The sequence below is a fragment of the Antrostomus carolinensis genome, unplaced genomic scaffold (assembly GCF_000700745.2).
Source record: "Antrostomus carolinensis isolate BGI_N321 unplaced genomic scaffold, ASM70074v2 scaffold34680, whole genome shotgun sequence".
In the NCBI taxonomy this organism is placed as follows: domain Eukaryota; kingdom Metazoa; phylum Chordata; class Aves; order Caprimulgiformes; family Caprimulgidae; genus Antrostomus; species Antrostomus carolinensis.
This window is the reverse complement of record NW_010289827.1, coordinates 62,339-77,542: the sequence shown is the minus strand read 5'-3', so window position 1 is coordinate 77,542 and position 15,204 is coordinate 62,339. Positions and strand designations below refer to the sequence as shown.

Genomic DNA, 15,204 nt, shown 5'->3' with positions numbered 1-15,204 from the left:
TGTCACCTAGGCTTGGTGAGGTGGGTCAGGAACTAGCCATGGGGAAGGTGGTAGCAGATGAGCAGAGGGTACCATGGGAATTATCAGTGAATAGCCAAAAAGATAGATTTTAGGACCAAACTTAATATTTTTTTCTCCTTACTGTAGTACAGAAAAAGTTGGCACGTGGAGCAGAGCACTGCTGAGATTTTTAAAAGAGGAGAAGAGCAGAATTTCTCCTGCAGAGCACAGGGTGACCTTCTGGGCTGAAATTACCTGGGCTCAAACTGGGATGAAATACAGCAGTGAAGAGTACAAAATCATGCTCTGAGGTTAAATAATGAGGGTTTTGGCTATCAGCTGGTAACTCAGTTGAAAACTGTAGAGGAGGAGGAAGGTCTAATTGCATTTAACCAGTTGCAGGGTAGATATGAGCCTGCAATATGCCGCAGCCTTGTGAGGGGCAGCCCAGGGCTGGAGCAGGTCCATCTGGGAGGAGAGGGGTCCTGGCACACTTCCCACTCCCCTTGAGCCATGCAAAAGGTCTTTTCCTGGTATACACACCTGTGTCAATTATTACCTAGAAATCTAGAGCCGGGTAAATATATTTTTGGCTTTGAACATTGATGACAGACATGTAGTATTACCTAATAAGGTGGGACCACTTGATACCATGGTGTGCTATATATTCCTGCTTCTACCTGCAATCTTCCTCTCGCACACAGAGAGCTAGCTGGCTGCACTGGAGCAGTACATCCATCTGCCATGAAGATAAGAGGGCTTTTTGTGGAGGCAGTTCTAGCCTTTTGCTGCTGCTTAGGTGAGTATTTCGTGGGATATTGCAGAAGTTGATCTAGCTGAATCAGAACTGAATTTTCAATTCTGTAACAGTATTTGGATAATGTGCAGGAGAGCCTTATTCCATTTCAGCAAACCTCATACAGGCAACTGTTTTAATCTTCTTGGTTTGTAGGAGCAAATAGCTGAAAGAGCCATCCTAGTGCAGGGCAGAACCTTGCACATGGAAGTACTGTAAGGGCGAAGTAAAACTTAGAAATGATATCTGCATCTACGTGAGCTATATAAATGCAAACTTTAACCTCTAGGATTGCTCTGTAAGTTTACTGGCCTCTTGCTGGTAACTGAGAAGGATGTGTTTGGAGATGGACAGTGCCAGTGGTCAACAGTCATCTTAAACACGCATGTCCAAACTTTTGAAAGTCAAATATAAAGAGGTTAAAATCCAAGAGTACAGAATTGAAAGTACCTGTATACCTTGCTTGTAACATCTTAGGGATGGATTAATATATGTGCTCTTCCCTCAAATGTACAATGAAACTTTATTTAGTAATTTCTAATACATCCTATGACCATTTACTGGCATAATGTAAAACTCCATATTTTCCTAAACCAAATAAACTAGTCAATAACAGTCACTGAATTTAACAGCTTCATGAAAATATTTACATATATTTTCTCTCTGTATCAATAATTTTATTTATTTATTTTTCTTTTCTGTCTCAATTTTTTTTTATTTCAGGTATTACATTTGGAGTTGAGGTGAGCTACAGATCTATTTACTCTGTTCTACTCCAGTTTTCTGGTAAAGTAGAAGCAGTATTTAATTACCTGATGAGCAAGTGGATTAAATCTAATGAAAGCTGTTCAAATAATATTTGCCAGTGCATGACTGAATGATATTGCCAGTTTCACAAGAAAGTTAAAAATCCCCCATTTTTTTTTACAATATTTTCTGTTCATTAAATAAAATGAAGAAAGCGAGAAGTAATTACATAATCCTATAATATTAAGTCTTAGCCACAATTTAGTTACATCAAGCCAAAGGCAGTAGGTTACTTTCTCATCAGGAATACTGTCTGAAGATATGCTTGAAAGCATCAAGGACTGTGATTCTGATCATTTTTTTCTACACAGTAAGTCCCAAAGAACAGTGTTCCTTGCACAGGTTTTCTATACTATATCATAGAGAGGAAAACAGCAGGGTCTGTGTGATGGATTTGTCTGCAGGTTCTTCCTGTGCAGTTATGAGACTCCTGTAAATCACCAGACACTGCAGCCCGATTTGAAATGATCAGATTTTGAGCTGAGGGGCTCTGGTGTACAGCCAGGCTCCCAATTTACCAGCTGCCTTCATTAGGCACCGTCTCACCCACAGCAATCCTGCCCCCCCCTGGACCCCAGCAGGAAGCCATAATCAGAAACTTCTGTAGAGAAGATTCACTCCTCCTGACTGCCTGAGCAGATTCAAAATAATACCTCTAATTTACCTCCTGGCAGGAGCTACAGGCGCTGTGGCTGCGGTGGTGGGAGGCTGCATGGGGGTTTTTTTCCATGAGAGAGTCAAGATTGGGGCCGATTCTGCGCTGTTTTTGCAGGTTGATTGCAACCAGTATCCCAAGAGCATTGGCAAGGATGGGACGGCCCTAGTAGCTTGCCCAAGGAACTTGAGGCCAGTCTGTGGCACCGATGGCAACACGTACAGCAACGAGTGTGGGATCTGCTTCTACAACCAGTGAGTATTGCTGGAAACCCAGTAAAAGCTCCATGGCAAGAGACTTGAGGTAAGGGTGACAGCTCCATCCTCCAAAGATGGATGGGGCAGAGGAGCATGTGAGTTAGCAGCTGGGTCCTGACACTACCAGCCTCAAGGTGATGCTGCTCCCCATGATCCCTGATATACAGGCTTGCTTTCTTCTAGGGAACACGGGACCAGTGTGGAGAAGGTGCATGATGGAGAATGCGAGCCAAAACCTACTATGGTAAGACAAAGTCCATGGAAAACTTCAGTTGGCTGTAAAAGGGGACAGTTCAAAGGCCACTCAAGAGGAAAACAGAGTGTGTGCAGCTGGTCTGCACAGCCCAAAGGGAATTCAAATCTGATGATAACCAAAGCTGAGAGGGTTTTTATGGGCTGTCTGGTATCATGTCTCTGTGCTTTTCTAATTCAAACTTCTAGCCTCTGTAATTGGGAATAAAATGAAAATGTTGTGTTGTCTGAAGGTTGGATCTCACCACCCGGAGAGCTCCAACAGGATCTTGTGAAGGACCTCACAAAATCCAAATCACAGCCCTTCTTGCTATGATTCAGCAGGAGAGAATTCCCACAGAACTGACTCTGGCTTCCACTTTTGATAATGGAATTAGTTTGATGCTGGATTTGTCCCCAAAGGCTGGGGGAGAGTAAGCAGACTACATAGGAGCGTTAGATCTTTTCCCTCTATTCCTACTATTTTTACAGATTGATTGCAGTATGTACCGAAGAGCTGTAATAGATGGTCACATCATGGTAGCATGCCCAAGGATACTGAAACCAATCTGTGGCTCAGATGGCTTCACTTATGACAATGACTGTGGGATCTGTGCTTATAATGCGTAAGTTTTGTGCATAGAACTTCCTTCTGGATCATTAGTGGTAGTTATGGCTCTCAGAAGCACTTCTGTAAAATGCTAGTCTGTCTTAAAGTAGGTGCCTCTCTTGGTCTCTTTGGAGCTGGCTGCTTATAAATCACAAAAGAACCAGAGGACAATCCAGAGCAGAGTCATGAACAAATCAAAATGTTACTTGTAACACCTAATTAGTCCTAATAACTAATTACCTTTTGGTATGGAAACACTGTGCATTTGCTGCTACCATCCGCTGGGCACATTCAGAGAATTCAAGCAGCTGTAGTGTCCCACAAGACAGGTGGGACCTCGCTTTCTTGTCCCAGTGCCTGGAGTGTAATGGGAAAATTATTCTCAAGGTTTCCTAACCACAGTATCTCTTTCTTTCAGAGAACATAACACCAACGTTAGCAAAATGCATGATGGAGAATGCAAGGAGGTTGTCACTGTAAGTGCAATAGAAGTCAAAAATCTATCTCTTAGGGCTATTATGAGAGAGAATTCTGAGAACACCACAGAGTTCCCTAGGAAAGTGCAAGAGGACCATATGACAAGGCTTATGAGGGTCCCAGTCCATTTTCTGCACAGTGAGGGTGGATTTTGCCTCTTCCCTGCTCCAAAGAAAGGGTCATATGCGTACCACACCAAACCAGTGAAGGAGAAGGGAGATGGATATGTAATGAGAAGCTGCAGTGAGCCTGTGCTGCAGAACTCACTTTCCCAAGTACTAAGTTGGCTTTTGTGCCCAGGGGAAGGGGAGGCTCAAGATTTCACTTGCCAAAATGTTGTGCAGGTCAACAGTTTTCTCTCTGGAGATCTCAAGCCTTTCCACCCTTTGCATTGGGGATTCAAAGGTCCCATGCTGGTTGCTTTCACAGACACAGTGACACTCATAAGAGCACTAAGCATAGATATTTCTAGAGTATATTTTATTGTATGTTTGTACAGGGCCAACGGTCTGGTGCCTTAGAAAGAGAGAGAAGCTTCTATATTTGAGCACCAAAATTCTGGGATGTTGAAAATCCATTCTCCAACTGATCGATAACCACTTTTTCTCTATCCTTTCAAACCCTGTGCTTAACAACAGGGAATCTAAAGTAATAAGTAATCATAGAGCTGGAGAAGTGGGGAGAAAACCAACACAAACCAAAACAGTATTAGTCAGACTTCCAGATGGTGAAAAATGTTTCCCACTAAATTCAAGATTTTTTTTTTTTTTTTTTTTTTTTTTTTTTTTTTTTTTTATGAGAATGGGCTGAAAATTTTGTACATGTTCTTCTGTGTGAAGGATCCCTTCTCCAAGACAGTCCTTTTTCTTGACTCCTAGGTATTTAGGATAATATTCAGAAAGCTCATTTCTAATCGAAGATTTAGCTTCAGTGTATCAGGACTTTGTCCTGTTTCTGAAATAATGGAGGCTGGGATGCAGAATGAAAAGGTTTTGCATCAACTTTTCTCACACAGCAAGGGCTCCCTGAGAGCTAATTCTCCTTATTTTGACAGATTGACTGCAGTAAGTACCCAACACAAACCACTAAAGATGGCAAAGTATTAGTATCCTGTCCAAGGAACCTGAGTCCAGTTTGTGGCACAGATGGCGTTACATATGATAATGAATGCGGGATCTGTGCCCACAATGGGTAAGTGCCATACATAGAGCACCTCTAAGAAGCCAGCAGTGCTTTGCAGTCCTGAGAACCATCTTTCTTCATTTTTACTTACTCCTGTCTCCTCAAGTCTTTTAGAAACTGGATTGGTTTTGGATTTACCTTGAGCTTCCTTCTGATACCTTCCTTGTGCTCATGAGGGGAAACCTTGAAGAGTCAGATGGTAGCTCCTTGGATTAGTCTGTAGGCTGGGTAGTGACTGAGCAGAGGAAGGAATAATTCAGAATATTGCTTTAAATTGCATGTTATGAGAAAATGTGATGAGCTTGTTAATGAGAAAACTAATGTAGCTATTCTAATACACTCATAGAGTCTGAAGCAGTGGTTTACTTCATTTTGTATGTGACTGTGACCAAGAGGTTAAGCATTTAGTTGAACTTTATTGTTTCCCTCTTCCAGAGAACACAGGACCCATGTTAGCAAAAAGCATAATGGAAAATGCAGAGAGAAGACTTCTGAGGTAAGTATTCAATATAAGGTGTATTTCTGCTCTTAGCTGTATCAACTGAAAGGTTCCCTGAGGCTACATCTACTCTGAAAGTGAGCTGGCCTGAAGGCTGGCTTTCTCCACATGTCTATTAAGTCTTGTCAGCCCCTTGTGTTGAGGATGCTTACAAATCCCATCTGTCCTGAGGAAGGTGTCTTCTGGGCCCTCTTTGCCTGCACAGCCCTGGCAGATGGGTTGCATGGGAGCTAGGCACAGGCTTTGCATTATAAATTCATACCTACACCAGCCTTTGGAGTGGGGATATATTCTGGTATATGGAGCACACCTGAAATTTTGATCTGAGTGTTATCAGCTGAAAAGTCCCAGAGCTGTTGTCTAGGACATGCCAGCACATAAATGTGGAAGTCTGCCAGTTTGGGCCTAGATCTTCCTTTGAGGATGCTCTTCAAATGCATTGTTAGCAAAGTCCAAATTCCTTCACTGCTTTGGTGGTTTGTTTATATCTATACTGCAGAATGAAGAGGACTATGTGTTTGTCTTTTTTTTTTTTTTCTTTTTTTTCTTCTTTTCTGGCATATGTTGTGTTTGGGATTGACTGAGCTACTTACCCTAGTGATTTGGCATCTCTCAAATTATGCAGTGCTGTGCAGTTCCCTCTGTGCATGAGAGGATTCATGCAGAACTGACTCAGCCTAGTTTTCAAAGAACTGAAAAGCAGCACTAGTGTTGTCTCAGCATCCCAGCATAAAAGACACAGCAGGAGGTTACGTTGGGGTTTTTCTCGGAGAACAAGGACTTCCCCAGGTTTGACACTCCTGCCTTTTGTAGATCGATTGCGGTCAATACCCATCAAGAATGATTAAGAATGGTAAAGCCCGGATACCCTGTCCAAGGATCCTGCTCCCAGTCTGTGGCACAGATGGATTTACTTATGACAATGAATGTAGCATCTGTGCCCATAACCTGTAAGTACTGTACATAGAATGCTCTTTTGGCATGACTAGCCATGGTTAGTGGTCAAGATAGCTTTTCTTTTTATACCAACATAGCTATATGTCTCTTTTCTGTTTCTCATTCAACCTCCTGAAGCCCCTAACACCTTAATTTTGTTCCCTGATACTCTGTTGGTGTTCCTCGGGGGAGCTGTGGGAGAGCCAACTCTCAATCTGAGCACACTATGAGGGCTGTGGTATTTGGACAGATGAAAGAGTGGATGGGGCTGCTGCATAGCACACAGCAAGGGGACCTGATAGGTCTGTTGGTGCTTAGTATTATGCTTGCTAATGACTAGGAGAAGCTGGTTCATTAGGTAATCAGATCCCTCCTTTATCATATACATAGTGGCTATGAGTTTGGTTTGCTTTCTGTGGCACATGGGTGTCACAGGGCTTAGCCAGTGAGCACACTAACACCAGCCTCTCCCTTTCAGAGAACATGGGACACAAGTTAAGAAAAGCCATGAGGGAAGATGCAAGGAGGAAAGTAGTCCTGTAAGTATAACAAGGTATAACATAAGTCCTATCTCCTCCTCTCTATCCAGAATCAGCTCAGTACACCTGCTGTGCTCCTGGGTGCATGGAGGTTTAGTGCGCGGGGCTCATGCGGGTGCTGTGGTTCTCCGTATCCACTCACAGCACCTGCTGCCAATGTGCTGTTCACGAGGACAAGAAAAAACAGGAACAGGCCAGAACTTCAGATACATAATGTCCCAGTACTGCAGATCTCTGAACAGAAATTGTCAGAGGCAGCCCAAGAACGATGCAGCCCATTTTAGCACAGTAGGAGAGGAAGACAGAAGGCTGTGTTAGATGTCCATGTATTCATTTGCTGCTAAGATTTCCATTGCACTAGACAGGCAGGTTAAAAAATCTGCATCCTCTGGTCAGCCAAGAAATATCTGCTCCCAGATGTGCATACAAAAATAGCTTTATTATCCTGCACAGTAACAATACGTGCTGATAATATCTCAACACATTTATTCTGCTTATGCAGAGCAGCTCTAACACACTGAAAATAACTTCATGCATCCTGAGGGACTGCAATATTTTTTTCTATAGTAAAGACACACTGTTAAAATGCTGTCTTAGCTTTAATTTGCTCTTGGACCATGTGGGAAATATGGGTAATAAGAGACACTGCACTGAGGAAACTATGCAAAATGACAGTGAAGTGTCAGTGTTGCTTAACTGGTGTAGGCTGACTTCCAATAGGTGATCTGTTAGATTTTATATATTGTAAATATTTTTGCAACAGGAGCTGGTGAAACAGTTCTTGTTGTTTTGAAAAGCTGAAAGAAAATCTCAGATTTAGCTAACTATGCCAAGCTGGACTTAATGTCAAATACTTTAAATCAAATTCCTTGGGTTAAATGCTTGTTTTAAAACTTGCATGTGCACTATTCTAGGAAAATGATCTTTTTGGACAGTAGTTCCTTTCTTCCCTCTGTTAGCAGACAATACCAAACCCAATTACAATTACTAAATTCATTTCTAATGGAATACTAAACTTAAACCTCTGATTTTCCTCTGGCAGAAGCTTGTAAAATCTGGAGGATCAGTGGGCAGACTGCAGATGAGGCACTCTTCCATCTCCCAGCAGCTGACCAGCACTGTTATTCTATCCCCCCAGGTTGACTGCAGCACATATCTGAGCAATACCGAAACCGGCGAAGAGATTGCCGCCTGCCCTTTCATCCTGCGTGAGATCTGTGGGACAGACGGTGTCACCTACAGCAATGACTGTCTGCTATGCGCCCATAACATGTAAGCTTTGGAGGTCACCCCCTGAGAGCTCAACAGAGTTACTTGTTGAGCATTTTTTAACTCTTTCTCTCACAGCGCATCTGGAACTGATGTTGCCAAGAAGCATGATGGAAGGTGCATAGAGGAAGTTCCCCAAGTAAGTGAAACCTAAAGAAAAATAAGAGCTTGAGCTGGTGCTGATTGCATAACTGGAATAATGGCTGGTTGGGTTTGGTGGTGTAGCCTCCATCAGGGGTCACAGCTTGTGCTGTCCTTCCTTCTGCGGGAGAATATCACCCTCTTGGCAGCAGGAACGTTGTGCACTTCCCGCACACAGTCAGGGAAAGAAAGAGGAGAGGACAGTTGAGGAATGAGTTATGAGATAGGTAACATAAATGATTTAAGGCTTTACAAGAAGAAATCCCTTTCCCACAGCAGTCTGTCATAGCTGCCACAGGAAATTAGCAGTCTGCTTTGGTAACATGGGAAGGGGATGTGGAGGGCCCAGGGTATCCAGTGCCTACTGGCTGCTTGCATTTTACAAAAGGATGTTCTATGAAGATTAGAAAATTGCCCGTGTTTTGAATGCTGATACCTAATGTACCCGGGGATTCAAACCCCCCTCTGTTTTTTTTTTTTTGTTTTTTTTTTTATGCAATGTAATCTAATGTATACCCACAATGATCTTGTAAAAATACCAAATTAACTATATTTGGCCAGCTCTGAACTATTTACACTCACTGGAGAATAGAAGAACAAAGCCATCTCATTAGCATGTGTTTGAAAGTCAACATCCCGAGTCAGATATTTCATTTCTATACAAACAAACTATGAAATGTCATTCCTTTGTTTCCCGAGTACGCTCTGTGCTCAAACTGGGTGAGATACATAAATCAGGGAGGAAGAGCTCACACTGGAGAAACTGGGAGTGCTAAAATGTGAGGGTAGTTCTTCAACCGGTGTAAATCAGCTTCAACTGCTGTCAGTCCTGCTGGCAGATTTCAACACTCAGAGCTGTCCTGTTGCAACAAAAAGCCTGTCAGCACATCTCCCCTCTATTCTTGTGGGCTATGAAAAACTCCTTGGTCACAGACAGCTCTCTCACAGGAAGTGCATAAATCATGCCATTTTGATTTGCAGATTATTTTTGAGCTGCATTTTGTAATATCCCAGTAGGTTCAGCAAGGTATAGGGGCATCATGATAAATACAAAGCTGAATGAGTGATGTTTACCTTCAACCCTTGATTCAGTCTTCTCCAGTGTAAGGCTATGAAAGGAAATTGCTAGTTTTCCACGAAGAATGAGTTAATATATCACTATAATTCATCCTATGGCAGAAGCATAAGCAGGGGGATTGTGTCTGGGTATCCTTGCACAGAGCAGAGCCTGTGCTGGAGCTTTGGCTGTCTTTGTTGCCCAGCTCAACTGTAGCCAGTACCCACATTCCACGCTGGAGAACGGTGGACAGATCATGGCCTGCACGATGATATACGATCCCGTTTGCGGTACTGATGGTGTCACTTATGCCAGTGAGTGTACACTGTGTGCCCACAACCTGTAAGTATTCGTCCTTCTCCCTGGGAGATTCACAGTGGTGGTGGTTGGATTTGTCTTTAAGCACCAACTAACGTGCAAGGGCTCTCTCTGAAACCCTGTGCTGGATGGGTCTTGTCTGTCTACCTCTATTTTCCTGGTTGGTGTTTGACATGGGTGTTTGACCCCAGAGTCCCCATAAAGCATCAACTGAGGAGAGTGTTATTCCAAAACACATGTTCCTGGTCCCTAAGGGCATGTTATTGCTACTGCTGTGCAGGCAATGCTAAGCTAATTCACCTGAAAATCTCTTGTGCCCTATGTGGGAGTGAGGTTATGTTCTCCCACTGCGGTTGTAACGAGGAAGGCTGTGGCTCACGATAGTCTTCTTCCTCCAGGGAGCATCGGACCAATTTTGGCAAAAGAAAGAATGGACGCTGTGAAGAGGATATTACAAAAGTGAGTGGGAAGGGATGGCAACAAAGAGCAAGGTCTGATGTCTCTTACACTTGTGGGAGACTGTCCTCTGCTCTGGGTTGCAAACTAGGGGAGTGGTGGTGTGCAGACCTGAGGAGATTCCCTTTGGAATTTCACACTGGTCATAAAACAGCCCACATCCATCCCATTGCTCTGTAACTGTGCAGGAAAAGACATGGCAGTGAGAAGAAATAGTACAAGATCATATCTGCCACTAGGAGGAAACTTTGAGTTGGTTATTATGATGTTAGAGAGTCTCATTTCTCAAGGGGGTGTCATTCCTTGTGCTGGAGGGACCATGTTTTGCTGCCCAGCAGAGACTCATGTCTATCTTCTGTGTACAGGAGCATTGCAAGGATGTCCAAGAAGTCTCTCCTCTCTGCACCATGGAATATATGCCCCACTGCGGCTCTGATGGGACAACATACAGCAACAGATGTGACTTCTGCAATGCCTACTTGTATGTACAAGAACAAAACCCTTCCTTTCCTGATCAATTCCCGTACCTTTCCTTTCCTGATCAATTCCCGTACCTAGCATGAATGCAGAGCTGTTTTCATAATGTGTTTTTGACTAACTGCTTATGGGCAGTTACAGGACACCTCTGGTGCACCATGACTTGTGCAAGAAAATTGGTTTTTTGCATTTTAAGGGAATATGTGAAAGGCCCATTTCTGTGTGATTTGTTTGTGGTCTCTTGTTTGTTAACTTCCATGATATTGTACTCACTTTCACCAGCACATAATCTGTCCCACAAGCTCATCAAGGCATGTGGAGAATACTTCACCAAACCAACTGGATTGTATCAAATGTGTGAAACTTCTCACCTTTCTTTTAATGATAATAATGAAAGGGAGTGTTTGGGCTTTTGAGACTGTTCTTTATCTCCAACCAACACTATGTCATCATGGGGTCAGTGAAGGAACAGGGCTTCAGCACTGAATATGCTCTGTGTCTAATGCTTGTCTCTCCTTTTCTCACCAGGAGAAGCAGTAGGACTCTCAAGCTCATGAGTATGACTGAATGTTAAGTCTGTGCTGGAGTCCATCCCAGGAAGACAAGCTCCCTTGCACATGACTTCCCATGGGCTGATCTTCCCCAGCAACTTGCCTTCATTTTGTCTTGTTTCCTTAGCTCCTGAAACACTTGCTCAATAAACTCACTTGGCAACGTTTCTCTGTCTCATCCCTTTTGCCCCTTCTCCTCCCTGAGTGTATATGTGTTTTTCTATTGATGTTCTGCTCTACCAAACAATGTGGGTAAATCTTTTCCTGCCATGTGTCAGTGCCATCCCTGCCCAGGTCTGGCCTCCCCTTAGAGCTCCCTGGCACTTCCTTACTCTTCAGAGTCTCCTTGTCAGTATTAGTCTCATCTAACCATTAATATCTCTGTATGACCTGATCACAGACTCCATCTTTACAGTCAGCACAAGGAAACATTCACCTCAAAGGCATGGTTTGCCTCCTCCACTGGGCAATGTCTAGGATGTAGGTGGTGGTTGCTCTCAAGAAGAGTGCTTTCTTCCTGTGGGCTAGAAAGGGAACCTTGCTGCCTAGCCAAGAGGTGTCCCTGTCCTGCTTCCCACTGCCTGTGCAGCCTGTCCCATGGAAAAGGCAGCAGCTGCTGTCAGGAAAGGTGATCCCAGCTTGTCTCCACTGAATTGACCTCAGTGCCATGTGCTGTTATAGGACATCATCTATGGGAGTGGAATGTTGAGCTCCATTCAGGGTCACAAACAGTAGAAGAGTCCACTTATGAAATATCTTGATTTATTAATGCAACAGAATATCTCTGGGCCTAGTGGGCAGATATCACCCCTGGGGTGGGGGACAGCCCTGGTGCAGCCATCGCTGCAGCCACCTGCCTTCTAAAGCCTTTCGGGAAGGAAAAGGACAGAGAGGTTCACTTGTTACTGGTTTTAACTGAATATACAGCAAGTCATAGGAAAGCAGTTCTGCCCGATAGTCACGTTTTGCCTACTTTTTTGAGGCCAAAGAGCTCAGGACTGGGTGATACAATCGCTGTAACTCTGGTGTCTGTATGGATGGCAAGGAGGTAGGGGGACCTGGGGGCTGCCCTTCATCTGTTGGCAACACGGGTACAGCCACTATCACTAGCTCCATGCCAGGTCACCAAAGCTATTGCAAGTCAAATTTTTCAGGGTTTAACCTGATTCAGTGCCTCCCCTGATTCAATGTCCCATTGTAGTTTACCAGAGAATAACACAACTATTTAGATCTGTTTAGAAAGTCATTCTTTGAATTGTCAGGCTAGATGAATAGGCTGAAGGCAAATGTTCCTGACTTGGAGATACTGTGGGTATTGTATCAGGGAATAAGGCCGTAGTACCTCTGTGCTATTGGAGTCCATGGCTGGCATGTACCTTTCACAATGATTTGTAACTAACAATGGCTTATTGTACTTTTCTTGGTTCTGTGTCCTAATGTAAATGTTCCTTTCATTTATATAACCTTTTTGCCATTTTTTCTGAGGTGTTTCTGCAGAACATGCTGCTTTAGTCTTGTTTAAGTGTTATTTGGTTATCCTCAAAGGTAAGACCTGAATAATTTTTTGTGTGGACTTTGGCAGACTTTCACTTGGCCTTAGCTCTGACCGCTGGCTTTTGCAAGCCTTTGCAGTAAAGCTCTCAAGATCCAACTGAATGGCATTAGCTGGGCACAGCCATGCCAAAGCCTCCTCTGTGGAGCTTGTTGTCTGATGACACCAAAGGCAAACACAAACTCAAGGAGACATAAAATTGAGATAAGTCAGAGCAATCCAGGGAAGAAGCTAAAGTGGTTATTAGACACAGGTTTCCATACAGTATTAACCAGTAGGTTTCATGTAAAAGTGTATGGTGGAATAAATCACTAAAACTGGGCCAGAAAATGGGAAAAGCCTGACGTTGGAGTTTAAATATCCCCCAGGCTCAGGGGGTGTTTTATGAAGGAGTATAACTCTCTAAAAGTAGGACAGCCGCCTTCTTAGGGACAGAGCTGTTTTCTGTGCCTGGGAATTGTTTTTCAGTTGTTCCAGGGTTAGTTACCAAGTGTGTGTTAATGAGATGATTTATTTCTGCTTCTTGTTGATGATAAAGCAATAATCAGGCAAAGATGAGTTCATCCAAAATGAAGCATTGAAATTTTTGTGGCTTAGGAGAGAGGTAGAACAATACCAAGTTTAAAGTGTCACTAGGAGACTTGAAAGGTGGTTTTAAGGTACAGCTGACTGAGCTGGATGCCTGCTTGGCCACACATAGAGGAATGGCTGGTTAGATTCCTGTGCTGGAGAGCACCAAGAGATCATCTTATCAGCTCAGTGCTTGCCAGATTTCAAATATATTCAGTAACTGTCTCCAGCATGAGGATGATGGATGCTTTGGTGCTGCTTAGCCTACTGCTTCATCACTTCTCAGGTGCACAATGCTGCAGAGCCCCAACGCTGATTTTCTTACTCATCTTGGGCAAAGCCTGAGCAGCTTCAAAGTGGTCAGGTCACTTTCAAAGACAATTCACCTTTCATGCTATGAAAGCCTATTTTTTTAACTTGGAAAGAGGCACTAAAAGGATCAGATACGAGCCTCGATTTAGTCCTGCTTCAGTGGACTATCATATTTGCACTCTTGCTGTGGACAGAAATAGTTGCAGCCTTAGACCCTCAGTCAAGGATGCAATGAGGAAAAACCTCACTTTCCAATGCATGCTATGACTGCAACATCAGGTATCTAAATTTTACTGCTGAAAAGCAGCTGGTCCGGCTCCGCATGCTGCCTTGCAGCCACTACCACAGCTCTCCAGCTCTGGAGAGCGGGGACCGAGGTCCTGAGCAGTGCCAAGGGCTGACAAACTTCTATGTACTTCACACTGATGATGGTCCGGCCTCAGGCTTTGTGACTGGAAAATGTGCTGGTACACATGGGCAGAGGCAATAGTTTAAAAATATAAATGTCCTCTCTCCTTCCTTGTTTGTTTAACTTTATCTTTATAGCCTTATCAATGTTTTCTGAGTCTACAGTCATTTTTCTTACAACACAAAGAGGAGGAAGAATGAAGTGAATCATTTAATTATTGATTGAGAAGTGGGCTTTAGAAAACAATCCTTACTCTTTTTATATTGAGCCGAAAGATTTTTTTTTTGTCACTGTTTACCAGCATGGTATATATCAGCACTCACCCATCTGTGACTTGACAAAAACCCCAACTTTTCCTTGACAGTGTCTGTACCTAAAATTAATTCAAACACTTTACTAAAGAATCCATACCTTTCAAAATAACATCTGCTGATAATTTCCCTTGGTTTAGCTTTTTTTCATATGCTGCATTTGGTAGAGAGGCATGTGGATGGGCTGAGATACCCTGTCACTCTCTTGAGGGATGCTTGAGAATGACAAGGCTCATCCCACTGATTTTTTTAAAACAGTTCTCTTTTCAGAAGAATATTTAAATGATTTTTTTTCCCTTTACAACTATATGTTCTTAAAAAAAATCAGAAATAATTATACAAACTCGTTTTATCAGTCACACAGGTCTATTTAACTGGCTGCTAGCAAAGGAAATAGTTTGGGAACTGAAAAAAATTTTCTCAGACCTCTATATTTAAGATAATATAATCCCGATTTCCAACCATTTCATCCACAGTATGTTCACACTCAGAAATGTTCATTCTCTTGTTGTAATTTAATGTTTGATACAATTTTATTTGGTTCTTTGCCATGCTCTGGGCTCTAGTCGTGTGCTCTTTGCTGATCAACGAGTAGATATGAAAAAAGCAGAAAGCAGTAGCGGAAGGGAGCCTGTCTCCAGCTGGCAGACATCCACTCAGCCGAGGAGGGTTTTCCAGATTTTCACCAGCTGAGGTGCAGCCCCATAAGTTTAAACATACTGTGAATTTGCAAACAAAGAGCGTTCACATAATGTATTCCTTCCTGCCTATTTTTAATTCATAGAAGCAAAA

At 43.0% G+C, this 15,204-nt stretch overlaps 1 protein-coding gene across 1 annotated transcript; it reads left to right on the top strand.

The window, feature by feature from the left end:
• The first annotated feature begins 667 nt into the window (after positions 1-667).
• On the top strand, positions 668-11,281 carry LOC104527794 (ovoinhibitor). Its single transcript, XM_010171607.1, has 16 exons — positions 668-799; positions 1,520-1,539; positions 2,376-2,512; positions 2,699-2,759; positions 3,239-3,372; positions 3,775-3,832; positions 4,888-5,024; positions 5,451-5,511; positions 6,328-6,464; positions 6,929-6,989; positions 8,128-8,261; positions 8,337-8,397; positions 9,662-9,798; positions 10,173-10,233; positions 10,596-10,711; positions 11,236-11,281. The coding sequence occupies exons 1-16, from the start codon at positions 745-747 to the stop codon at positions 11,279-11,281; spliced, it is 1,416 nt and encodes a 471-aa protein (XP_010169909.1). The 5' UTR covers positions 668-744.
• Positions 11,282-15,204: the final 3,923 nt, after the last annotated feature.